Raw genomic sequence first — 25,575 nt, 5'->3', positions numbered from 1 at the left:
AGAACAGCAGCCAGGAGTCCTCTCTAACCAAGCACCATCTCTATATGAGCAGAAGGGCCTTTGCAGCCTCATATTGAGATAAATCAGCTAATGGCTCAAGAGGCTGCCTGCAACCCTCCACACACAGGCAATTAAAAGATGCGTAGGAAGCTGCCTTATATGGAGTCAGGGGATTAGTCCATTCAGTGCTGTCAATGCCAGGTTTGGGGAACTTGTAGACCAGGGGTCAGCAAACTTTTTCAGCAGGGGGCCGGTCTACTGTCCCTCAGACCTTGTGGGGGGCCATACTATATTTTTTTAAAAAATATGAACGAATTCCTATGCCCCACAATTAACCCAGAGATGCATTTTAAATAAAATGATACATTCTACTCATGTAAAAACACCAGACAGGCCCCACAAATAACCCAGAGATGCATTTTAAATAAAAGGACACATTCTACTCATGTAAAAACATGCTGATTCCCGGACCATCTGCGGGCCGGATTTAGAAGGCGATTGGGCTGCATCCGAGCCCCCAGGCCTTAGTTTGGGGGACCCCTGTTGTAGACCTTGGCTGGAGCCCCCTCCAGTGACTGTTGGGCATGGTGGGTGGGGCTGATGTGACCTGGAGTTCAACAACATCTTGAGAGCCACAGAATCCTCGCCACTACTCTAAGTTGACTGACGGTAGCTCTGCAGAGGGGTCTTTATTCAGCCCCCTCTGGTTTACGAGGAATTGAAACTGGAACCCTCCATGTACAAAGTGTGTGTCTACCATTGAGCTACAGCCATTCCCTGCATCCATGGATCTACTCAGACACCCCAAACATGGGGTGCTCACACATTAGCTAACAGCTTGAGAGAACAGAATGGTTTTCACCAACACACATACCAAGATGTTTAAGCAAGCACCAGGTGAATGCATCTGTTTATTCCATTCCCAATAGCTTGGGGAACAGGGAGCAGAAAGCAAGCAATATAATAACAAATAATCAAGATTTCTCTTATAAAATCTCCTACTGCCCCCCAAAAAGCTCCCCTGATCTAAGTCAGTACAAATCTAAATATAGCCATTGCTCTCAAAAGTAGAATTGTCTTCCTAAAATTCACTCTCCTGCCATATAAACCAGCAGCCTCTTGTCCCTTTGTCTACATGGCAAGAGGGAACAATGACTCTCTTATCTTCTTTGCTGTGGCTTTAAAAATATTTCAAGACAGCAATCAAATCTCCACCTTCCCCATCTTTTCCCAAGCATAGAGACACAACCAGCTCTTTTCAGCATGAAAATTCCCAAGTCTCCACGAGTATGAATCTGACACTTTCGTCAGATCACAGAAGGCCCTTTCTCCACTTTAAAGATGTCACATTTAATAGGGACAACCATAAATAATACATTACAACGCCTAATAAAAAGCCTGAGAAACCAGGAGGGAGGCAATGCTCAAAAGGTAAATGCAAGAGGGCAATAAAATCAAAGTCTTTGAAAATATAATTGATAGATTGTGAAGCACTAGCTGTGAGTTGACTCCACACACACACACACAAGCTTCTGTAACATCATATTCAGGAACAGTTTAATGAAGACTGGAGAAGAGCCCTTCAGTGTGAACATAACAGGTCTGATCCTAATGTGGTTTTTTCTCCATTAAAAAACAGCCAGTGGAGGAAGATCCTTCCCTTTTAAAAGACAGGCTAAAGTTGCTCTCTCCTCTAAGGCAGCTACGTCATAGAATCATAGAACTGTAGAGTTGAAAGGGACCATGAGGGTCAGCTAGTGCAACCCCCTGCAATGCAGGAATCACAACTAAAGCATCCCTGAGAGATGGCCATCCAACTTCTGCTTAAAAACCTCCAATGAACAAGGCTGGCCCACCCAGGGCAGCAGATCCAGCCTCCAAGGAACGCATTGCTCACTGCTGCAGTGGCAGTGATAGCTGCAGCAATGCTCACTGAAGGCCAGATCTGCCTCCTCCTCAGTAGCTCCCCACCATGCTGCCTCTGCAGCGGCCTCTCAGCAAATAGCTGGCAAGGCTGGTCTCCTCCCACCCCTAGGGAGGAAATGGAGGGGCCACCCTCTGAGATCTTCTGAGTTCTGCACCCACCCGGCATGATTCAGAGTAGGCCCCTTCCTGCTCCCCCTGTGACAGCCTTCGATTCTCACTTCACCCATCAAGTATGGTTCCTGGTGACTGAAGGGGCACAGGATCCCTTGCTCTGCCTTAATCCATCTTTTTCTTTGTAGTAACCAAACTGCAATAAATCTCTTTGGTAGCCTTCCTCGCCTCTTGGTCTTGCTATTGCAAGACCAGTAAAAGAACCGCTGTTCTTAGCAATGCAATCCCTTGGTCCGAAATACCACTTACCAACGCCACTAGTTTCAACCTCTGTCTCCCAGATGGTTTGATCCTCCCCCGTACGGTGTGCTTTCACAAGCCGGACCCGATATTGCTTGCCTGGCTGCAAGTCTGAGATGCTGAAGGAGCCCTGGCTGGAGCTGGCATCCCCTACAGTGCGCCACGATTCTTTATCTGCGTAGAAAACAGGGAGAGATGGGGGGAACCAGAATGTGCATTCAGTCCCCGCAGTAGCCACACCCTTTCACCTGAATCTGGGTTAGAAGAAGTAAGGGCTTAAGTTCAGTTCTCCATGTTTCTACATAATTGCTTGTTTTATTTTTTTTAAATGCTTGTAAGATTCACCAGTGGTTTACTGTAAACATTTTATAAGCAATATTGCCGAATATACACATTTTTTGCATGTTTTCCCTAATATTTACACTTTTCCTAATGGAATGCATTTTTGTATGTTATTTTCACTAATATATGCATTGCATACACCTCGACAATAAACCTCTTATACATATTACTTGGCTGGAGTGCTTCCTTGCAATTTTCAGTGAAGTGTGAATTTCCAAGGGTGGTTGTGTTTTGGTTTGTGCAGTGTTTTTCGGACAGTGCGAATTCAGGAGATTTTCCTTTAAATGCAGCTTAATTGGACTTCTCCCCCATCTCTAGCTAGAACAGGCATAGGCAAACTCAGCCCTCCAGATGTTTTGGGACTACAACTCCCATCATCCCTAGCTAAAAGGACCAGTGGTCAGGGATGATGGGAGTTGTAGTCCCAAAACATCTGGAGGGCCAAGTTTGCCTATGCCTGAGCTAGAACCTGGCCTGCTGATGCTGCCCAGCAGACGCTAAGAGCACAGGCTGATTTGTATACTTCCTTTCCTCTCCTTAAAAAGTGTATACAGTATAACTATGTGTGAGGGACAGGGGATATCGCGAAGTCCCTCCCCTCCTGAGTTCAAGCCAATCCCCGAGCACAGGGGAAAGCAGAGAGAGTTCCGATTCCAGTGGGGAAGCAGGAAGTCGTGTCCGAGGCTCAGGCAAGGTAGAGGAGCCAGGGTCCCAGGTGGGACAGGAAGGGGCGAATAAGGGCGGGAGACCCATCCCCCCAACTCCGGAATTACGCAGAAAGAGGAGGGGAAAGAGGATGGGGCTGCCAAAGCTTTTGTGTTGGAGAAAGACGCGCCAAAAGCCATTAGGAGGTTCTGAAACCGACTGACCACATCACTCCGTGTAAATAGCAATGACTTCAGCACTGTAAATACGCAGCACCAATAAAAGAATAAAATGCAGAGCTGCGTAGCGTCGTTACTCTGAAGTAGTCCGCTCCGGCCACTGTGACAGCAACCTCCTAATCCTTTTTGGGCTACTTTGGAGTTGCCGGGATGAGCGTGTCAGAGGCGGAGAGATGGCGGCAGATCGCGGAGCAAGCCCAGCAAGAACTGCAGCAGCTGTCGCTGCAGGCGCAGGGGGAATTGAAGGCAGCTAAAGAAGAGACTAAGAAGGTCCAGGACGACCGGCTACAACTTGCGGAACAGGTGAGAGCGCTACAGGAAAGAGAGCAGGAATTAAGGGCGGTGGCGGTAGACCTCCAAAACAAGCTGGATGCAGAGAAAAACAAGGCGGGAGGGGCACCCCAAGTCCAAGTGCTGCCAGGAAGGAGAGCCGGGACGCTAGTAAGCAAGTTCAATGGAGACCCGAAGGAATATCAGGGCTTTGAGACTGAGATTGTGTATGCTCTTGAGCTGCACCACGATGAGTTCCCTGATGATGAGCACAGGGTAGCGTTTATTGTGGAGCACCTTACCGGGGCAGCCAGGGAGTGGCTAAGACCGTTAATCGCAACAAAGAATCCTTGCATGAAGAATGTCAAACTATTTCTAGAAGGTTTGAAAACGATGTATTCGTCCGATAGTCATATGGACCAGACTAAGGAGGAACTTCATAATTTACGCCAAGGAAATATGACAGTTCGCGCGTATTGGGCGAAATTCACCATGCTGGTGCACAGATTGGGGTGGGAACTAGAGTCACCCCCAATGCAAGCGGCGTTCTACTTGGGGTTGCATGAGGAGGTGAAGGATGAGCTCTCGAGAGGTCCAAAGCCCAGTAATATGGATCAGCTGAGCAAAGCGGCTCTGGCGGTGGGGGTGAGACAGGAATCCCGGTGGAGCGACAAGCAAGCAACGCGCGCAAAGCGGGCTTGGTTCCCACGGTCGCAGGAGAAGCCACTCCCCCAACAACCCTTTCAAGCCACGCCTGGGGCCAGTCAGGACCAGGAACCCATGCAGATTGATAGCGCGCGCGCGGGGGCTTTTCAAACCCCAGCGGCGCCAAGACGCAAGGAGGGAAGGGGTGGGAATTGCTTTCTCTGCAACTCCCCCCAGCATCTCGTCAGAGACTGCCCACATCGCAGGGAGTGGCAAGGAAAGGCGGGAACGGTTGTGCCCTCCCCCACTGACGCAGCACCACAGCAGGGAAACGGGAAAGCCTGGCTGCAGGAGACAAGGGGCAGCAGCCAGGCACAGTCAGCAGACAACAGCCCCAGCCCACCCACCCGCACAGAGAGGAGCAGAGCCAGCCCACCCCTCCCAGAGCAGGAGTGGTTTTAGAAGTCACGCTAACGCTCCCAAATGGCTATCCCCTGACAGTCCTCGCCTTAATTGACAGTGGGGCGTCAGCGAACTTCTTCTCGAGAAACTTTGCAGAAGAGCACCAGATCCAGCTTCTGCAGCTGGATTTTCCTCTGCACGTGGCAACCATTGACGGCAGAGAGCTGCTGGGAGGGGCCATCACTCATCAAACCCCCCCCCCATGAGAATGACGGTGGGAAGGCACTCAGAGACACTGGCATTCAACGTCACCACCATCTCAGACCCCCCCATCGTCTTGGGCATGAGCTGGCTGGCGCGCCACGACCCCTCCATCAGTTGGCACCAGAGATGCATCACTTTTGGATCGGACTTTTGCCTGGAACATTGCATGCAGCGCCAACCAGGGGAGGGGCCTCCGATAGCCACGGTGGCCACCATGCACGTCAAAGGGGGTGAGGCGATACCCAAGCCGTACTGGGACCTGCAGGAGGTCTTCAGCGAAGCGGAGTCCGACCACCTACCCCCGCACAGGCCTTTTGACTGCCAGATCAACCTGGTGCCAGGGGCAACTATACCCCCAGCCAAGCTGTACGCCATGTCAGACCAGGAACTGGAGGATCTGCGCGCTTTCATCGACAAGAACCTCAAGCGGGGGTTCATCAGAGAAAGCAAGGCAGCAGGGGGCAGCCCGGTCTTCTGGGTGGACAAGAAAGACACGCAACAGCGCCGCCTGGTGGTGGATTTTAGACGGCTGAATTCAGTGACAGAGCCAGTGGCTTTCCCCATGCCCAGAGTGGATGATCTCCTGACAGCGGCACGCAGGGGCAAGATTTTCACCAAGCTAGACCTGAGGGGGGCGTACAACTTGATCAGGATCCGAGAAGGCGATGAATGGAAAACCACGATGTTCACGCCTCTGGGCTCTTTTGAATATCTGGTGATGCCCTTCGGGTTGCAAGGGGGCTCAGCATGCTTCCAGGCCTTCATGCACCACGTCCTGGGGTCCCTCCTCTTCAGGAAATGCTTGGTCTTCCTGGATGACATCCTTATTTACTCCAATGACCCAGTGCAGCATGTGAAAGATGTCAGGGAGGTGTTGCAGCGCCTGAAGGAGAACCACCTGTATGTGAAGCTGGAGAAGTGCAAGTTTCACACCAAGGAGGTGGACTTCCTGGGCTACAAGCTGTCAGACAAGGGGCTGGCGATGGACAAGGACAAGGTGCAGGCCATCCTGGACTGGCACAGCCCCAGGACGCGCAAAGATGCCCAACGCCTACTAGGCTTCGCCAACTTCTACAGGAAATTCATCAAGAACTTCTCTCGCGTTACGGCTCCCATCACTGACTGCCTGAGAGGCAAGCAGAAGTTCAGGTGGACACCAGAGGCGCAAGCAGCGTTCGAAAGCCTCAAAAGGGTGTTCGCCTCAGACCAGAACCTGTTCCACGTGGTTCAGGACGCGCCCCTACGCGTGGAGACAGATGCTTCTGATAAAGCTGTGGGCGCCATTTTGTTGCAACTGGACGCCAACAGAGAGTGGAGACCCTGTGCCTTCTTCTCCAGGAAGTTGACCCAGCCAGAGCGAAACTACACAGTGTTTGATCGGGAACTTCTTGCGATCCACGCTGCGTTCCAGCACTGGAGACACTTCCTGGTGGGCGCCAAGCACCCCATCCAGGTGTGCACAGACCACAAGAACCTGGAGTTCTGGAGAACTGCCAGGGTGCTCAACCAGCGGCAGATACGGTGGGCAGAGTTCTTCTCGAACTTCAACTTCTCCATACACTACATCCCGGGGGAGCAGAATGTCAGGGCGGATGCCCTCTCCCGCAAGCCAGAGTACATGGAGGAGGAGGCGCCACCGGCACCCAGGCACATTTTCCCCCCGTCAGCTTGGTCCTGTGGAGCAGCAGTGGTGAGCGAGGCAGAACTCACAGCACTGACGGCAGCGGATGAATTTGCCAACCGCATCTTCAGAGAACTGAGAGGGGGGGGGAGCAGGCAAAAGACTTTGCAGAACGCAGGGGGCTGCTTTTCTACAAGGGTGCACTGTACCTGCCCACCACCCAGCTTAGACGTACGGTCCTCAAGCAGATGCACGACAACCCAACGGCGGGTCATTTTGGGAGGGACAAAACCACTCACCTAGTCATGAGACACTTCTGGTGGCCAGGGGTGCGGGAAGATGTTCAAGACTATGTAAGGGGCTGTGACACCTGCCAGCGGGCAAAGGTGGTCAGAGCAGCGCCACCGGGATTGCTGGAGCCCTTAGCCACGCCACACAGGCCGTGGGAAGTGGTGTCCATGGACTTCATCACAGATCTGCCTTCTTCCAGGGGCAAGACCGCAGTGTTGGTGGTGGTGGACCTCATGTCCAAAATGTGCCATTTTATACCGTGTGCCAGGGCGGTCTCTGCAGAAGAGACAGCCAAACTGTTTGTGGATCACGTATTCAGACTGCATGGATTACCTTTAAGGGTTATTTCGGATCGTGGCCGCCAATTTGTTTCCAGGTTCTGGCGGCGGCTCATGAACCTCCTGCAGGTGGAGGTCAGCTTGTCGACGGCTAGACACCCGCAGACCAATGGACAGGCGGAGAGGGTCAACGCCATTCTGCAGCAGTACCTGAGATGTTACGTCAGCCAGAGGCAAACGGACTGGGTGGATCGCCTGCCACTGGCAGAATTTGCCTACAACAATGCGGTGCACGTCTCCACAGGGGTGTCGCCCTTTAAGGCCAATTACGGGCGTGACCTCAGATCTTTCCCTGAGAGGGAGGGGGAGGAGGAGGAGGAGGGCCCACAGGCTGAGGATTGGGCAGAGGAACTGGAGACGGTGCACCAGCAGCTCAGAGAACACTTGGAGAGAGCCAAGGAAGCGTACAAGAGGGGGGCAGATCGCCACAGGCGACCGGGGGAGGTCATTAGGGTGGGGGACAAAGTTTGGTTGTCCTCGGAGGGCCTTCCCATCAGAGGGCGATGCAAAAAGCTGGCGCCCAGAAGGTTGGGCCCCTTCACGGTCACGCAACAGGTCAACCCGGTGGCATACAGGCTGGCACTGCCAGAGGACATGAGGGTGCACCCAGTGTTTCATAGATCGCTGCTGTCGCCGTACAGGGAAAGCAGCAGGCTCCGAGACAGCGAACAAACCCCTGAGGGAGGGGGGGAGAGGGAAGGCAGGGAGCAACTCAATGAGGCCACGGCCATCCTGGATTCAAGGTGGGGGGTGGGGGGACTGGAGTACCTCATGGCATGGGAGGATGCTCCACCGTCCCAGAATGAATGGGTCCCAGCCACTCAGATACAGGAGGAATTCCTGGTAGAAGAATTTCACGCCCTCTTTCCCCATAGACCCAAGCCCTGGCACATGGAAAGGGAGGGGGAGGGGGAGGAAGCACGGGAGAGCAGTTCACCATGGCGCTGGGAAGCGGAGTTTGAGGAACCAGAGGATGAGGTATGGGTGTCACCGAGATCCACCCAGTCAGAGGAAGGAGCAGATTGGCAGAACATTTTTACCCCCACCAGCTCTGACGCCACAGACTTTTTGGGATTCCCGTCCTCCCAGGCGGAAGGGGGGGGCTTGCAGGACTGGGGGGAGGTGTTCACACCAACGGGCTCGGAAAGCACTGAGTTCTTAGGCTTCCAGTCGTCACCGACACCTGGGGGGGACCTGGGGAGGGGTGAAGGAGAGCTTGGGAGGGGGGTGGATGTGAGGGACAGGGGATATCGCGAAGTCCCTCCCCTCCTGAGTTCAAGCCAATCCCCGAGCACAGGGGAAAGCAGAGAGAGTTCCGATTCCAGTGGGGAAGCAGGAAGTCGTGTCCGAGGCTCAGGCAAGGTAGAGGAGCCAGGGTCCCAGGTGGGACAGGAAGGGGCGAATAAGGGCGGGAGACCCATCCCCCCAACTCCGGAATTACGCAGAAAGAGGAGGGGAAAGAGGATGGGGCTGCCAAAGCTTTTGTGTTGGAGAAAGACGCGCCAAAAGCCATTAGGAGGTTCTGAAACCGACTGACCACATCACTCCGTGTAAATAGCAATGACTTCAGCACTGTAAATACGCAGCACCAATAAAAGAATAAAATGCAGAGCTGCGTAGCGTCGTTACTCTGAAGTAGTCCGCTCCGGCCACTGTGACACTATGTTATTTCAGAATTTAAGGACCAACCTCCACTCTCCAAGTTGTTGACTAAGAAACTGTCAGTATTGTTACTAAAAGCCATCAATATTGTTCTGTTCTCAGATGCTCAGATGGGCTTATGACATCTGCTGCTGGCTTTGGAGGATTTTTGTGAGAAGAATTTGTTCATGCCAAGAGCATTGGGAAATATCCATCATCACACTAGCAGAAGAGGAATGGAGGATAGTCTTCTGCTCCATTCCATCCCTGCCTGCAGAAAGGGCACTGTGTGTCGGAGCAGCAATGAATTAGCTCCCACTCACCCAAGCAGATTTCTCTTCAAAATCCTCCTTTGCAAATGTTGCTGTTTATCAATACTCGGCAATGCGAATATTTCACTTCAGTGTATAAATGACTAACATTTATGCCATTTGCCTAACAATGAAGAAGGATGAAAAGTATGTCCAAAATCTATTTACTAAACTATTCGCCTTTTAGAGGTTGAACATTGAATTCTAATCATCAAGAATGCTGAGATGGGAAGATCTGTGTGGTACCTGTGGTCCTCCAGATGTTGTTGTCAACAAACACCCTTTGTCCCTAACCCACTGGCCAAGCTGCTTGGAACTCATGGGAGTTGGAGTCCAAAATATAGGGAAGGTCACCAAGGTTCTCCAGCCCTGCCCTATGCTCTTTTTGTTTCAGTAACAAAGAGAACCCACATTTTCAACAGCATGTGTCCATGCCTGCCACTTTTTCCAGGTTCTAGCAGCATAGCCCATTTTCTGTTGGCAGGGGAGATTGAAACCAGAGCACACTGGAGTCATTTGGTGACTATGAGAAAGCCTCTATCCTTCCTTCTCAATTCCCACTCCTGTAAAATTACAGTAAGTAGCATCTCAGTTTCTCTGGTGGCATGAAGACAATGAGAGAAAGGAAAGTTGCCGTGGTTTCCCCTCCCACCCACCCACCACCCACCTCCTTATACAAAGGGCCACAGCCCACCCTTGCTTGCTCTTACCAGTCTTGCTCATAAGATGGACTTTGATTTCCACATCTCGCTGGTTGGGACGTGGGGTCCAGACGATGGTGGTGTAGTTCTTCCCTGTTTCACCCAAACTGATATTCATAAAGCTCAGGTTCACTGGGCATGAAGGCAGAAAGAAAAACAAGGTTGTAGAGGAATTTAATAACATTTCAATTCCTTCCTTAAGAAGACAACAGAAAGTAATGCCTGATTAACTCCATGGAGCATTGGAGCAAGGACGAGGAATCTATGGCTCTCTAGACATTGCTGGATGACAGCTCCCAACATCCCAGACGATTAGCCTTACTAGCTGGGGACCGGTGGGAGTTGAAGCCCAAGGACATCTGTAGGGCCATAGCCCCCCCCCCAGCCTTGCTACAGAGTCCTCCATAGAGGAAAAACAACATAATCAAAGGCAGAAAAAGCATCTGGAAGTGATACCCTATGATCCCATGCATGGATTCATCTTCTCTCCCCATCATCCTGAAATTCTGCATGAAAAAAACCACAGATAAATCTGGAACATGGCATAGATTTTTGTTTTCTGAGAATCACTGATTCTGAAGGGGGTGGGGAAGGTAACCGAGATAAAGTGTTGCTTTGCTTTCTTTCTGCTTCCAAGAGTGATAGATACTTCTGGCCATAGCTGTCAAGTTCTCCCTTTTTAAAAGGGAAATTCCATTATGCTGAATAGGCTTCCTCGCAAGAAAAGGAAAAACTTGACAGCTATGCTTCTGGCTGTGGAAGTCTGAAACTGGGGGTTCTCCAAGAACTAAGGTGGAGCCTTTTAAGCTCATATGGCAGAGCATTTCTGGATGGAGAGAGGGGACCTGACACCCATACAGGAGCAGGTTGTGAGTCAGATGTGCAGAATGTGGCAGACCGTTGCTTTTGCAGCAAGCACGCACTTGGATGCTGAGCAGCTTGCGGCACAAGTGATGGCACCAGCAGCCTCTACTGGCATTGCTTGCTCTCTAAACGACCACCCAGAACCCATGTTGCAATGCAGCCCCATGAAATGAAAGTAGCACTTCTTCCTATACCTCCAAAAGCACCGTTTAGTAAGGGCCCTCTCCCCTTAGGCAATCCCACTCCTGGTAGAAAGCTTGTCACTCAGCAGCCACCAATGCTTGCTCCCGTGTTCTGAGCCCTCCAGCCCCAACGATGACAAGCAATCAGAAATATAGTTCTTTATTGGCAAAGCACTCAATTACATCAGTTTCTAAGGTGCAACAAATATACACACTACTCCTGCTACTTAGCTAGCTAGGCATCTACTTCTTCAAACTTATGCTCTAAGTTGCAGCAACAATGCAACCACACACCATTCAGCTCACCTAAACCCCCACAACTGATAAAGTGTGTACACAAGTGGCAACCTATACTAGTGGCGGCTCCAGCTGCCCCTGTCGCTTTAAGCCCCTCCTTGTCCTTGGAGACAGTGTGGGAGGGGATGGAGATTCTAATGGGCTTGACTCTCTCTGGGACTGTCTCTTCCGCCTCTGCGCCTTGTTGCAACTCTGCCCCTGCCTCCTTCTCCCAGACGATTCCCTCTTCCTCTTCCTCCACCCTCTGCTCCTGTCAGGCAACTGCCAGCGACTCCCAGCCAGTTGCCAGAAACGTACAAAGACAAGGGAATGTTTCTTACCATCCTCTTTTTATCCAGTATTTACAGAGAGAGGCTGTAGAACCCAGCCTCTGGATAATGGTGTTGTCCCTAGTGAATCTCCACCCCCCCCATCTCCTCCACTTCCCCATTCATCACTTCTACGGGTGCTGCTGCATGCCCTCTGCTTTTGAGCCCTTTGCTCTCCTACTGTCAAGGCTTGCTGGGTTCTGGGAGGAGCAGGTCGGGAATGCTTTCTAAAGACACTGTGTCTGTCAGCTGTCAGCCCCCTGCTGCTTCCTCTTCCTCCTCCTCTACCATTATTTCCCAACTTTTCCCTCATCTAACTCTGAGCTGTGACCTCCCTCAAACCCCTGTTGTAAATCTAAATTGTCTTCCTCTCCCCCCTCCCTGGAAGAGTCAAGCTGGGGAGGCGGTCTCCACCATTCCTCCTCTGCCCAGGCCCTGACACCTTCTGCCTCAAAAGTGGCTCAGAACCCCATAAGTCACTGGCTCCTTCCCCTGGGTCAACCTCCTACCCCATGCCTCTTCCACCCACCCCTCAGATGCCTTCCCATTCCTAACATTTTGGAACCATTGCTCTTCCCTTGGAATCCACAGATCTCTGGATCCACACATTTTGCCCAGTCTTCTGCCTTGCTCCCTCTCTCCCCTCTCTTACTGACCACTGCTACTGGGCCAGTGGTAAATTCTGAACTGCAGGAACTTTTCATGACAGCCCCCATAACTGAAGCACCAAAGTGAGTCCAAAATGCACATTGCAGTGCTGGTGCATCACACACACACACACACCCCACAAGAACAGCACCAGATAGCACAATACCCCTTTTTTAGGATGAACTGACCATCATAGAATTACTGAGCTGGCCTCATTCTCTGACTTCCTCTAGACTAATTGTACAAACAATAGTTCAACTTGAAAGCTTTGTCACCACCTCATTTACATGAATTGTCTCTGTCAAAGAAAGGTCTGTTAAATGTGGAGAAAGACAGAGGCAATTTTCACACAACAGAAGATCTCTAGTTCCTCAGACAAGAAATCAAAAAAGAAAGCCCGACCAATTATGTCCTATTGGTGCAAGAAGGCTTCGTTGGTTGGCATAGTTAGAGGGTACAGTTTGGTGGGGGCATGCAGAGTGAGTCTTTGTCTGACATCCCTCAGGACACCAGTTCAAGACCCATGGTGGACTCAAGTCTTAATACTTGTTGTTGATCATACTGTAGAGGCATCTTTGTTGCAAAACAATGCATTACCTCCAGGCAGGCAATGGATCATGGATGCCATGAAACATATCATTCTGACTAGCAGATGCAACCTACTAGAAAATTCTCCATTGGAATGCTGCACTGCAGCAACGGAAGAATATTTCCTATATTCATCAGTGAGAAGACAATGTTGCAGCTTGGATCTTCTGCCTCAAGTACTCAGCTTATTCACACATGAATGAGGCTCAGGCTTGCATGTTTACCCCCATGAGGACCCTTTATTTAGTTACTTCTTTCATGGGGGCAAACCATAGTTTGCCACTATGTCAGAAACAGGAAACCATGGCTTGCACTTCCTCTTCCAAATCGAAATTGCGAAACAGCTTCAAATCATGGTTTATCATGCATAAACCAAAGCATGTTGGTTAGGATGAAATGACAAAGCACTCTGTTGCTGAAAAGGGAGAAACTAACTGATACAGGGCACATGAGGGGACGAGAGAGCATGCAGGACTTGTTCACATAGTGCTTTATCACTTGGTGTCACTTCTGAAACAAGCCATAGTTTTCTATCAGCCCTTTATCCTGCAAGTCCCTGATCTGCATCTTGGGGTCAACAAAGGAATCACTCTTCTTGCATTTGGCGCATGGACATCAGGTATGCCTTCTGGGGACCCCTGAGTCCTCCACAAAAGCCTTTGTCTGGGAACCTTTGTCTAAAAGCTGTGCCAGGAACTTTGAACCTTATTACCAACAACATAAAACAAGGTCAGTGAGAAGCCTCCAGTTTTTGCTGAGCTTCAGCTCCCATCACTCTTTGCCACTGACCATTTTCTTCTTCTTCTTCTTCTTCTTCTTCTTCTTCTTCTTCTTCTTCTTCTTCTTCTTCTTCTTCTTCTTCTTTCAGAGGATCTTTATTGTTTATATTTTTCAAATAATTTTTATTTGTTTTTCAAATACAGAATTACAAAAAACCAAACAAAAACTCAGAACAAAATATGAAACAAAGAAAAAAAATACAGAATACAACATAAAAAAAGAAAAACTTCTCAAATCTTATATTGTTTACTTAACATTGTTGCCTCCCTTTATTCCCCCTCACTGGGTCCATTATATAATCCAATTAAGCAGTTTTCATCTTATCTCTTAAATTAATCTAACACATTTTATCATTAACACTCAAATATCCTATTCTAAAATTATCATCTATTCTCCACCAATAATTAATCAATTTATCCAAATCAAAAATTATTTTCCCTTCCTTTATCTTCTGTTTCTCCCCTTAGCCTAGGGATTTCTACCAAGAACTTTCCATAAATTTAAATATTAATTCTTATATCATACAAACATTTAAACCCATTATATCAAATTTAACCCCCCTTCCCCTGAATTCCGGGTCTCCCAGATTCATCAGTGAGTTCCATAAATAATTCCAGTTTCGGACCATCAAAATCAGTCAAAAAAGTTACACCCATTACTACCCCTCACCCCACTCCCACCCTGTCCCAGCCAACCCACCATTCTTCCAGCCCTTTCTCAGTTTTTATTCCCTTTGTATTCTGACCCCAGTATGGGTCCTCCCCTCCCTCTCTCACTGGGAGGACATTACTCCATGCTGGTTCTTCTTTGGTGACTTCTTTAGTGACTCCTTGGATCAGGCAGATGTTCTGTTCTCCCCCTCTCACTGGGGGAACCATGTTCCATATATCTTCCTCCTTTTTTAAAAAAATCCCATTACACTGTCCAAGACTGGTGGTTGTTCTTCTTGCGTGACTTCGCTCTCTGTTAGGGTTATTCCTTTTTCTCTGTCTTGACAATTCTGGTTCCTTTTACACCATTCTGTATTGCTTTTACGCAACAATATATTATTTTGCTGCAGTTCGTTTCTAAAGTCCAAAACCAATTCCAAAAGATCATACTGTAAGCCAAGGCCATCAGATGATGTTGTGGCTACAGTCATCCTTTTTATCTCAGATTTCATGGGAACAGAGCAGAGCAGGAAGTTGAACAATTGTATTTCCAAATGCCTCAGAAATCAAGCTTATGTCCAAACTGGTTATATTTCTCATTTTTAAATTCTTTTTAATGTCTTAAAATTATTATGTCCATTTATAAAAAGAACAATGTCAAACTCTCTTCACAATTGACAGTTGTCAGCGTCAGAAGGGTAAACAAATTCCTTTCTATTGTGACATCATAATGGTGACTCGATGCTTCCTCCTGGGACCCGGCTTCAGTTTCCAGGGGGATTTTCCCCAGTCCAAATTGAGATTTTTTTTTTTTGCAAGGATTTTAATAAATTTAATCCTTCTCCCCTTTACCCTGCCTCCGGGGGAAGGAATTCAGTCCTTGATATTTAGAAGGTTCCTTTCACTTTTCCAGCTATAGGCAAATTAACTGTGTTACGGTCCTCACAATGGGGGAGATCGACTTCCTGTTTTAATCTCCTCCCGTGGCCAATTCATTCCAATTATTTAAAAAATTCTTAAATTTCTCCTTTTACTCACGGTATCCAATGTCCTCATTTTTTTTCAATTTTTAGGAAGAACTGATTGCTGTTGCCTGGCAGGATCGCAGCTTCGTGCCTCTGAGATAGTCGTGCTCCGATGCGCCACGTTAGCTCAAAACCCCCTGCTCTCTCGCCGCCCAGATTTAGGCTAGCCGAGGGAGGGAGGAGCTCGCTTCTGGCATCTGCCGGATCCACATCCCCAAAACGCTCAATTCAGGGTTTCTTCTGGGGGGCTGCTGCGCTGAAGCAGTCCCCCCTTGCCTCGAAGGCACACGTTCACCTCTCAGCTGAGGAGAATGGCGCCCGCCATTGCTGCGCGATCAGCCGGAAGTCCTGGCCACTGACCATTCTTGCTGGGGCTGATGGGGGTTGCCATTTAGTAAAACCTGGAGGGCCAAAGGTTCCCCATCTCTGACCCAGAACATACAGCTGTATCCTATAATCTCTGAGTGTGAATACAATTTCTATTTGAATTTCAAGAGGTGTTTTTTTTAAAGGAGCACACACACTATCACCAATCAAGCAAACAAATACATCAAGGATTATTCAAAAGTCCTCCCCATGACTTGTTCTTATTCTTTTCAAAGGCACCTACTTTAACTTAAAAGGTAAAGGTAAAGGGACCCCTGACCATTAGGTCCAGTCGTGACTGACTCTGGGGTTGCGCGCTCATCTCACATTATTGGCCGAGGGAGCCGGCGTACAGCTTCCAGGACATGTGGCCAGCATGACAAAGCCGCTTCTGGCAAATCAGAATAGTGCACGGAAACGCCGTTTACCTTCCCGCTGTAGCGGTACCTATTTATCTACTTGCATTTTGACGTGCTTTCGAACTGCTAGGTTGGCAGGAGCTGGGACCAAGCAATGGGAGCTCACCCCATCACAGGGATTCGAACCACCGACCTTCTGATCAGCAAGCCCTAGGCTCAGTGGTTTAACCACAGCGCCACGTGGGTCCCTATAACTTACAAGAAACAAAAACAGCAAATTATGGGTGACCATGGAAGCAGTGCCCAAGGGCCAGGCTGTGGCAGGGAGGCGGGGATGGCCTTGCTCCAGTTTTGTGCTCCTCATCCTAAGCAGGGAATTTGTGCAATCTCCACAGGAAACATCTTCTCTTTCTCTCCCTGGGTTTGACAGGGATGGAGGAGCCTAAGTGGCCCTCTGGATGCTCTTGAACTCCAACTCCCATCAACACCAGAAAACATAGCCAGTGATCCAGGATGACAGGAGTTGTTCAACAATATCTGGAGGGCCACAAGTTCCCCCTGGAGGGTGTATTCATAAGGCTTCACTTACCTGACTCACGCATCGCATGCTCTTCCAGGACAAATGGCTCCCCTGGCCCCACACTGGTTTCTGCCCACAAGTACAACTTGTAGGGAGTATGGGGGGCAAGGTCAGTGAGGTTAAAGTCATTGTGTTCAGCACTGATGCTGTAGGAGGTGGATTCCAGCGCTGTCTGGTTGGCTGTCTGGTTGGCTAGGCGCAAGAAGGCAGAGAGGGTTGGAGCATTACCAATTAGGGTTGTCACAATTAGTTGTCACTATTGGCAGTATTACAAGTAACAGTAGCAGCAGTATGCTTAAAAACACAATCTATACCCCCACATCCAAAGTACAGTATGCTTAATTTTTAATAAGAATGTTTTGGGCTGTATTTCTGGACAAATGCCCACCCAAATGCCTCTCAACCCCCCCCCCCCTAGTATTCCACAGACCAAGCTCACTGCAAGCCAGAGAAACCCTTCCATGGACTCACCTTGCTGGAAGGCCAACTTGTATCTCAGCAATTTCCCATTGGGGAATTTGGGGGGCGTCCACTCCAGTTTCAGTGCCGTATCCGAGATGCAGTCCAAGTGGAAGGAGGCTGGAGGACTGGGCACTGAGAGGAAAGGAGAGTGAAGATAGGGAGAGGAAGCATTTGGGACCACATGTGGTGAAAAGAAACACTCCCGTTCCAGAAATTTCTTGGGGCTAAAAAGCTGAAAGTGAGCAGGCCAGGCTCCAAGCGCACCAAGAGACCAGACTGCTACCCCTGGAGCAGCAGGAGCTTTGTGCCTGGATGTGGGAAGCCCAGGTTCATATCCCAGCTCAGGCTCAAAGTTCACTGGATTACCTTGAACAAGTTATGATCTCTCAGCACAACCTATTACAGAGGATTAACAAGCTCCATCTTAGTTAAACAATGGGATAATGTTTCAGCTTCCTTTCTAAAGTATCATTAGATTATAAACTACATCTCATACACAATTACATAAACATGGTCTATCAACAACAACATGCTCTTGCAGATGCAATAAGGAAACTGCTTCCTTGAAACATACGGTATGTTTATACAGTGTTCAGTTTGGGCAAAGTTTTGGAAAAAAGTATTAGGATGAATAAATAGCATTGTGGGGAAAGAGTTAAAAATTTCAGAAGATAACATCATTTTAAACTATAGTTTAACCCTAATATGTGGGGCTTGACAATTGGTTAACATAAATGGATTCTCTGTGCCCTTACATCTGCAAAAAAATTGATATTGATACATTGGAAGGACCAACGTTCGGCCCCCTTCAGTCAGATTATGCATGGGAAAATTTAATGATATTGGAAAGTATTTGTCAAAACCACAGTGACTTAAGGGAAACAAGTATTTTATGCAAGTACGCACATACTATATAGTAAAGGTAAAGGGACCCCTGACCATTAGGTCCAGTCGTGACCGACTCTGGGGTTGCGGCACTCATCTCGTGTTATTGGCCAAGGGAGCTGGCGTAGTTATATAGAGAGTATATAACTACAAACACATCTAAAGCAGCCATGATGATTAGATCTCTATATCAGGCATCCCCAAACTTCGGCCCTCCAGATGTTTTGGACTACAATTCCCATCTTCCCCGACCACTGGTCCTGTTAGCTAGGGATCATGGGAGTTGTAGGCCAAAACATCTGGAGGGCCACAGTTTGGGGATGCCTGCTCTATATGCTAAGAATCAGGCTCAATCAGTGAAAGTTGCCTTGAGACTGTTTCAAATGAAAGTCCTTCCCCTCCTGTTGGTGGGCATTTCCCTGGGTACCCATAGGGAATTTCTCAGATTGGAATCTATCCAATCACGATTTCTTAGCGCCATCCTTAGGATCTCCCCTTTCTGTAGTGGGTGCGGTCATGAGATTAGAGGTTGGTTGGCAAGCATTCCGGTATGTGGCCTTGAAGGCAAAACTCTGGCTATGGCTTAAGCTATGTTTTAACCCAGTGGGCATGGCCCCCTTGATATTGAGGGATGATTTTCAATCATTGTGGGAAAAGGAGATAATAAAGGAAGTGCAGGCCTGTGGATTGTCTCATCTTTTCCTGGAGTCTATGACATTTCATCAAGCCAGAGCTGTGATCTCTCAAAGACTGAGTGACATTGCTAGACAAGAGGGCATTGCCCTTGTGAAACCTGGGATGTTCTTGGGGGATCAGATATTTCAGATTACACCAGCCCCTTATCTTGAGGAAATCCACTATGTGGAATACCGTAGACTCTTCACAGCTGCTAGGTTAAATGTCCTGGAATCGGCGGTATTGTTGGGAAGGTACAAGGGAGTCCCATATGCCTAGAGATCTTGTCATTGTGCCCTGGGAGTGGTTGAGTCAACTGAACATATTCTGATCTGCCCATTCTATGCAGACCTTAGACAAAAACTTATAGCTCCACTCCTATGCCAACTGAGACCTCTAGCCAGAAAAAGACAGGTGTTTTTGCTGAACAAGTCTACTGGAACAACAGCCTCCTTGGTAGCCAAATTTCTTTCTCTGGCCCTTAAGCGTCATAAGGTTAAAATTGACAGCATTGACATGGGTCTAAATGTATAGCCTATTTCTTATTGTCGGTTTAAGTTTTAAGTTCCCTTAGAGGTTTGATGCTTTAATTTTTGAATGGATAAATGTTTATTTCTGATTGACGGTCAAATAAAGTGATTGATATTTTATGGTTATTTTGTTATTGCTGTTTTCCTCAGTTTTTAAAAATGTTGCAATGTATCCTTCTTCTTTTTCCCTTTAAACCAGTGTTTCTCAACCAGTGTGCCTCCAGATGTTTTGGGACTACAACTCCCATCATCCCTAGCTAACAAGACCAGTGGTCAGGAATGATGGGAGTTGTAGTCCCAAAACATCTGGAGGCACACTGGTTGAGAAACACTGCTTTAAACAACAACGCCCTACTACAGAGGACTGTTGAAGGATAAAATGAGTTTACCCAACGTTACACTGAGGTTTGCTGGAATTTTTGTGGTTGTTACTGCTGTTATAATTTCTGTATGCTTTGCTACTTGTATCTAACAAAGCAAGGCCAGAGAATGCTGTGGGGGGGCTCAGCCCCTAGAGGTAAGAGGAGCATAAAGTTAGGAGCAGGTTAGCCATATGCGTTGAGGGGAATATAAAATGTGGACGGTTTGGGGGTGATGGGCTCAGGGCACTTACCTCCCTCAGGGGTGTTAAACTCCAGGGCCTCATTGCGGGGTCCCTCGGCCTGCCCATTCAGCACAGTCATCTGAAGTCGGTACCGGCTCCAGGGCCTGAAGCCCCCCAAGGTGACTTGAGACACATCCCCTTCAATCTCCAGGTCCCCGTGGGGGTGGGGGTGAAGGTAGACCTGACGATGGCTGTGCTCTGCCATGGTCCCAAAGTTTGAATAATAAATCTGGGGAAGGGGGAGAGAGAGGAACAGAGATTTTACCCCCAGTTCTGTTAGCCACACATGCACTCACAATTGTTTGGTTCTGGCACCCTTTGTGCAAAGTGCCTCTTGCCATGTGCAGATTGCCTCCCTGCTCCAAAAGAGGGTCTTTTTTAAAAAAAACCTGATGGGAATGTATCTTTGATCATGTAAAGAGGGATTTTGCCCTTTTAATGGTACTTTGTTGTTATTATTATTATTATTATTATTATTATTATTATTATTCCCCACCTTTTCTCCTGACAGGGACTCAAGGCAGCTTATAGATAAAATAAGAACAGTTTAATCTATATGGGTCCAGAATGTTTCTGAGCACATCTTTACTCTTTCTCAAAGGGCCTATCAAAAAAAAAGGCAAGGAAGCAACATTAAATACAACATTTTATCCTGGCGTTCGGTGCAGTTAATATGGCAGCTGGGCAGAAGGATGAAATTCTGGCTGGGACAGTAAAATTATTGTGAGTTGGCAGAGCTGTTTTGCATTGTACTGAAATCCTTTAGGCCAGTCAGGTGTGTGTACACTCAACTAATATTTTTTATTTATTTTTAAAAAACACAACAAAAATTCTGCAGCAGATTCCAAATTCTGCACCACAATTTGCTTCCATAAATTTCTCTTATTTTGCTCTGATTTAGTCTGCAAAGGCTTACTATATCGCATAATTTAGACTGCAACCCTATACCACCTATACCGGAGATTAGGTCTTATTGATCTCAGTGGGACTTCTTTTACAGTAGATATGCCTAGGATTATGCTGTACTATTATTTTGGTTTTGCTAGTGACAGAGCAGCATTGTAATGGGTCCGGGGAAATTTATTTCAGAGTGGGATACAATTTCTGAATTGTACAATTTCTGAAAACAAGTGAGTAAAAAATGAACAGACCTCTGCGGACGCTGCCCACCCCCCCACCCCCACCCCCTGTTACTGAGGTGAGGTTTTGCCCTTACCTTAAATCCCCTGAGGTGGCCGAAAATTTTCTGTCTGTGAAGCAGGCTCCAGGAAATCTTGATGGTTGTGCTGTTGATTACCATAATTCCCATATTCTCAGGGACGGCTTCGGGTACTGTAGGGAGAGCAATTAATCCCATTCAGAGGTGGCCAGGGAAGAAGAAGAAGAGAGGGCCTGAGAGCTTGGGCAAGCCCAAAACGTTTCTCTACCTGAGACCAAACTGGCTGGACCAGCAGATGGCTCTTACATCAAGGCTGGCACAGGGACAATGCCCTCGGCTGCGCCCGAGAGGTGTCGACTAGGCTGAAGAGGCTGCCTTGTGGCGGCCACCTCACCAAATGCAGCAGTGGCCCAAAGGTCCCAGAAAGCACCCCAAAAAAAATTCACATTAAGGGCTCACCCACGCTTCTGTTTGTCCCATGATTTCTAGTCGAGGGTGCAGGGGGGGGGGTTGTTTCTCCCACTGCTTTCCCTGGGAAAACCCACTGTTTACCACTGAATCGTAACAAAGAGCGATCTGCAGAGAACACAACTGATGTTTGTCCCGATTCAGCAGTAAACAGCAGGTTTTCCTGAGGAAAGCAGTGGGAGAAAAGATAAATCTCTCAAAGCCATGCGTGGAACTCATGGGACAAAAAAAAAAAGTGTGGATAAGCCATATATACATATATATTTGACTGTTCTTATGGGTCCCTTGCTGTAACGCCAAAGATTTTTACTTGTGATCAAGGCCCCTCAAATTTGTAATTAAAAATAATAATTTAACTTTTTATAAAATTACTGACTGTTCTCAAAGGTGCCCTGTTATGAATTTATGATGTCAAAAGGAGGTTTTGTCCCTCATCCACAACCCATGCATCTTTTTCTCTTTCTCTTTTTTTTACCATGCCCACTTTTACATTGTGGTCTTGCCCACTTTTATACTTCAGCTACACCATAGGTCAATTCAGTTCTTGGCCCAAAAAAGGTTAGCCACCCCACTCCTGATCTAATGGCAGGGCCAGGCCTGATACTTGGGTGTAGGCCTAGTTGTTCTGGAAAGCAATATGACAAGTGAGGAGGCTTTTTTTGTGTGTGTGTGCAAATTTCTCCTAATACATATATTTCGCAAAGCAATTTTGCCTAATATACAAAGGTTTGCAAGTGATTATGCCTAATACAATGCACGTCATGTTATTTTCACTAATATATGATGTTTTATGCACACTTCCTCCTTACACTTGTATTATTTGGTTGGAGAACTGTAGCACAAAATACAGAGACATGCAGGATGCAAATGACAGCTGCCTTTCAATTTGCATACTGTTTTGGAAAGGGGTTGCATGGAGGGGTTGCATGGAGGGGTTGCATGGAGGGGCAGCACATCCCGTTTCACTGCTCGAGGTGAAAGGGGAAGTGCTGCCTTGCCCTGCTGCTGCTCCCATGATGATATCTGTTGCTGCCACCGCTGCCCACATATCCCGCTGTGCCATCACTGTGTGCCTTGCCATGTCTGCCATGGCCGAAGAAGTAACACTGCCATTTATGCCAATTTCACACCAGACCCAAAATGGGCAGGATCTCACCCTCAATGGTATTGATTTCAATACATCTGCTCGGAGTGGAGCTTGGTTGGCGACAACCCTGAATTAGGTAGGTTTGCATTAAAACCTGAATGGGAGTGAGTTTCTCCCCCAAACCTAGCAACAACAGAGCCACACTTTTTCGATCCTAGTAAGACACCCATGATGAAATATGCCTTTAAAAAAAAAAGGTGTTCTGCTGGCTTTAACCTGGCTTTGTTTGAGGTGTTCCTACCTCCCCAGAACATCTGAGGTGGCCACGATGGGTAAAAATCCAAAGTGACATGCTTGTCACTACACCTCCCCCTTCCACAATAGCAGCTCCTCCCCCCCCCCTACTCACCACCCTCCCCAGAGTAGCCAAGAGTGGTGTGCGGTTCAGGTCCTTTGCCAAAGCCATTCTGCGCCTGCACTTTAATCTCGTAGGGTGAGAAGACAGGGGTTTCCGTCACCACCACAGGGGGGCGCTCCACCTCCACCGTGTTCCATTGCTCATGGTTCCTCGGTCGCCACTGCACAAGGTATTTCAGCATCGGGGCGTTCCACTCCCTGCGAGGCAAGGGCTGAAAGGGAAGGGGTGAGGAGTGGGGTCAGAGGAGGTAAAGGAATGGGGAACAGCAGCAATGCTGAGCATCCGAGCACCTGTGCTGGATCAGGCCAGAGGCAAGTCTACTCCAAAAGCAACCAGCCAGGTGTCTCTTAGTGCTCAGAAGCAGAGCAATAAACGCAGGGAGCTTCCCCTGCGGCTTCTCCCGGCTCTTTTTGCCTCTGTTCATGCAGCTGTCACTTTAAACCATCATGGCTAAGCTCTTTGGCTAAGATGTATCCTGCATGAGATCATGTGATCGGGGGGACGGGGACAGGGGGAAGCCACCTAACCTTACGGGCTGTTTTCATTTCATTTCATTTATTTATTTATTTAATGAAATTTATACACTGTTTGATTGTAAAGAAAACTTAAAATAGTCTACAAAAAAGACAAAACAATAAAATGGAGGGAAATTCAAAAGCATACTTTAAAACATACAAAAACAAAATTAAAACAATAAATCACCTCATCTGATGGTAGTGAGTTCTGTGCTAGTTATGGTTAAATGATGAAGTACTTTTCTTTCCTTTATTTTGGCAAACCTAGCGTTGGGAGAAAATGGAAAAGCATGCCCTCTTCCACTCTGGACTGTAACACCCTTACCTGTAACCCCCTTCTGCCCAGGCACAGGTCCAACACTCAGCGTCTAAGGACTTTCCCAGGAAAACCCGCTCTTTAAAGCTGAATCACAACAAATGGCAATTCGGGTTTTCTGTGGATTGCCTTTTGCTCCTATTCAGTTTAAAGAGAGGGTTTTTGCAAGGAAAGCTTCAGTGACCTACTCAAGGAGCCCCAATGAGATTTGAATTCAGATTGCCTTGGCCTAGGTCTGTTTTAGCTGCTGTCTCTCCTTCAGCCCTGAGGCCACAGTACGACTAGGCCCAGTCCTCCCGTGGGGATGTGATGAGATAAGCCGCAGCATGGGTGGGGGGGGTGGGGGGGAAGAGGACCCGGCTCGCTTTTGTAAAAGCTGAGACAGATGTAAAGAGAGGAGCAGGGGAACTGCCCATTTGAAAATAAAAAGAGAATGCTTTAAATATGTAAGGGAATTCCTTGTGGGCCTGCCAGGACAGCAGCTGGAGAACCAGTGGTTTACTTTCAAATGCCCAGACCCTTTCTCCACCTTCTTCCTCTGTTTGCAGTAGTTAAACCCTTGCCCTGCGCATACAAGAGAGAAGCCAGCAGAAGGATCACAGGAGGAACTGAGTTAAATGGATGTCTGGGTATGAGCTTGGCCGCCCCACCTGGAGAAGAAGGGAAACTGCTGCATCCTCTTCCCATGCCCGCACGCCCCTCCTTGTCAAAGGGATGCATGAGCATTGGGCTTGTCCAGCAGCCCAGACTCTGGAAGCATATCTTTCTAACTCCTGGTGTGTGGTCTTTGCTCCGGTTGTGTCAGAAGTGCCACACTTTTCCAAGGGTCCAGCAGGGGGAGGCAGTGGCTTAGAAGAGCAAGGGGGACCCACCTGAGGAAAGGCTCTATATCTTCCCCACTCCATGCTAGGCTCCAGTGTCGGATTTACATATAAGCTAAACAAGCTATAGCTTAGGGCCCCACTCTCTCTTGGGAGCCCTAAAAAGGCAAAAAACTGGATGTGCATTTCCAAAATATAAGATTAAAAAACAAATAAAATAAAACCTACATACAGCAACAGTGGGAAATGGCTTTAGATACCTATTAGGTCCATAAATTACCATAGCATACATTCAACACAAAAAACAGCGACAATCTGTTGTTGACAAAGGACAGCTGGACATATAAAAGGCCCCATGACCTTCAGTAGCTTAGGGCTTCATCAAACCTAAATCCGCCCCTGCTAGGCTCTGAACAATTATGGGGCCTGACACCTTTCTCCACTGACCTTTGGCTCTTGCAACTTTAATCACTGCCTAAAGCAGAAATTGAAAAGGCAATGCTTTCTTCCTCCAAGACTTCCCACACAAGGAGGCAAACCTCACAAGGTGCAGAAGGAAACAATACGGTTTGTTTTCAAAAGCACTCCATTTTTGCTGTTGTTTACGCCTTAGTGGGTATCAAGTGTAATATGAAGCAATATTTTGCCTCCTGAATAACAGATTTCCTTGGGCCGTATTCATTTAGCAGAAGTAGTGCAAGGACTCCCACTAGCACAGAGGGGCTTTCCCTCCTTTCCTCCCCATGTGCCCCCACTTCCCCAATTCTATTCTGGAGGGTCAGGAGAAACCACAGAAGGAAGGAACACTGAGACTGTTTTCCTGCGCAGGTCAAAATGCTTGTACTGATGGAACAATCTCTGTAGCGCAACACTGAATTCCACCCTTTGTCTTTCTGTGCGATAAAATGGGCTTTATGTACCCAGTTCTACCCCATGCAAAA

General features: G+C 48.0%; 1 protein-coding gene across 3 annotated transcripts in view; it reads right to left on the bottom strand.

Annotated features, from left to right (window-relative positions):
* L1CAM (L1 cell adhesion molecule) overlaps nt 1-25,575 on the bottom strand; it is a 106,407-nt gene that overhangs the window by 12,898 nt on the left and 67,934 nt on the right. For all 3 annotated transcript variants that reach the window (XM_060268696.2, XM_088658320.1, XM_088658321.1), the window contains exons 18-24: nt 22,974-23,193; nt 21,067-21,182; nt 19,860-20,079; nt 17,166-17,288; nt 16,704-16,886; nt 10,057-10,179; nt 2,347-2,511 (exon numbers count right to left, since the gene is read on the bottom strand). In XM_060268696.2, the coding sequence (XP_060124679.2) occupies nt 2,347-2,511; nt 10,057-10,179; nt 16,704-16,886; nt 17,166-17,288; nt 19,860-20,079; nt 21,067-21,182; nt 22,974-23,193 (1,150 nt within the window). The remainder of the gene's footprint in view (nt 1-2,346; nt 2,512-10,056; nt 10,180-16,703; nt 16,887-17,165; nt 17,289-19,859; nt 20,080-21,066; nt 21,183-22,973; nt 23,194-25,575) is intronic.

The sequence above is a fragment of the Zootoca vivipara genome, chromosome 15 (assembly GCF_965207765.1).
Source record: "Zootoca vivipara chromosome 15, rZooViv2.hap1.1, whole genome shotgun sequence".
In the NCBI taxonomy this organism is placed as follows: domain Eukaryota; kingdom Metazoa; phylum Chordata; class Lepidosauria; order Squamata; family Lacertidae; genus Zootoca; species Zootoca vivipara.
Note: the sequence above shows the minus strand (reverse complement) of the source record. Positions and strands in the feature narration are given on the sequence as shown.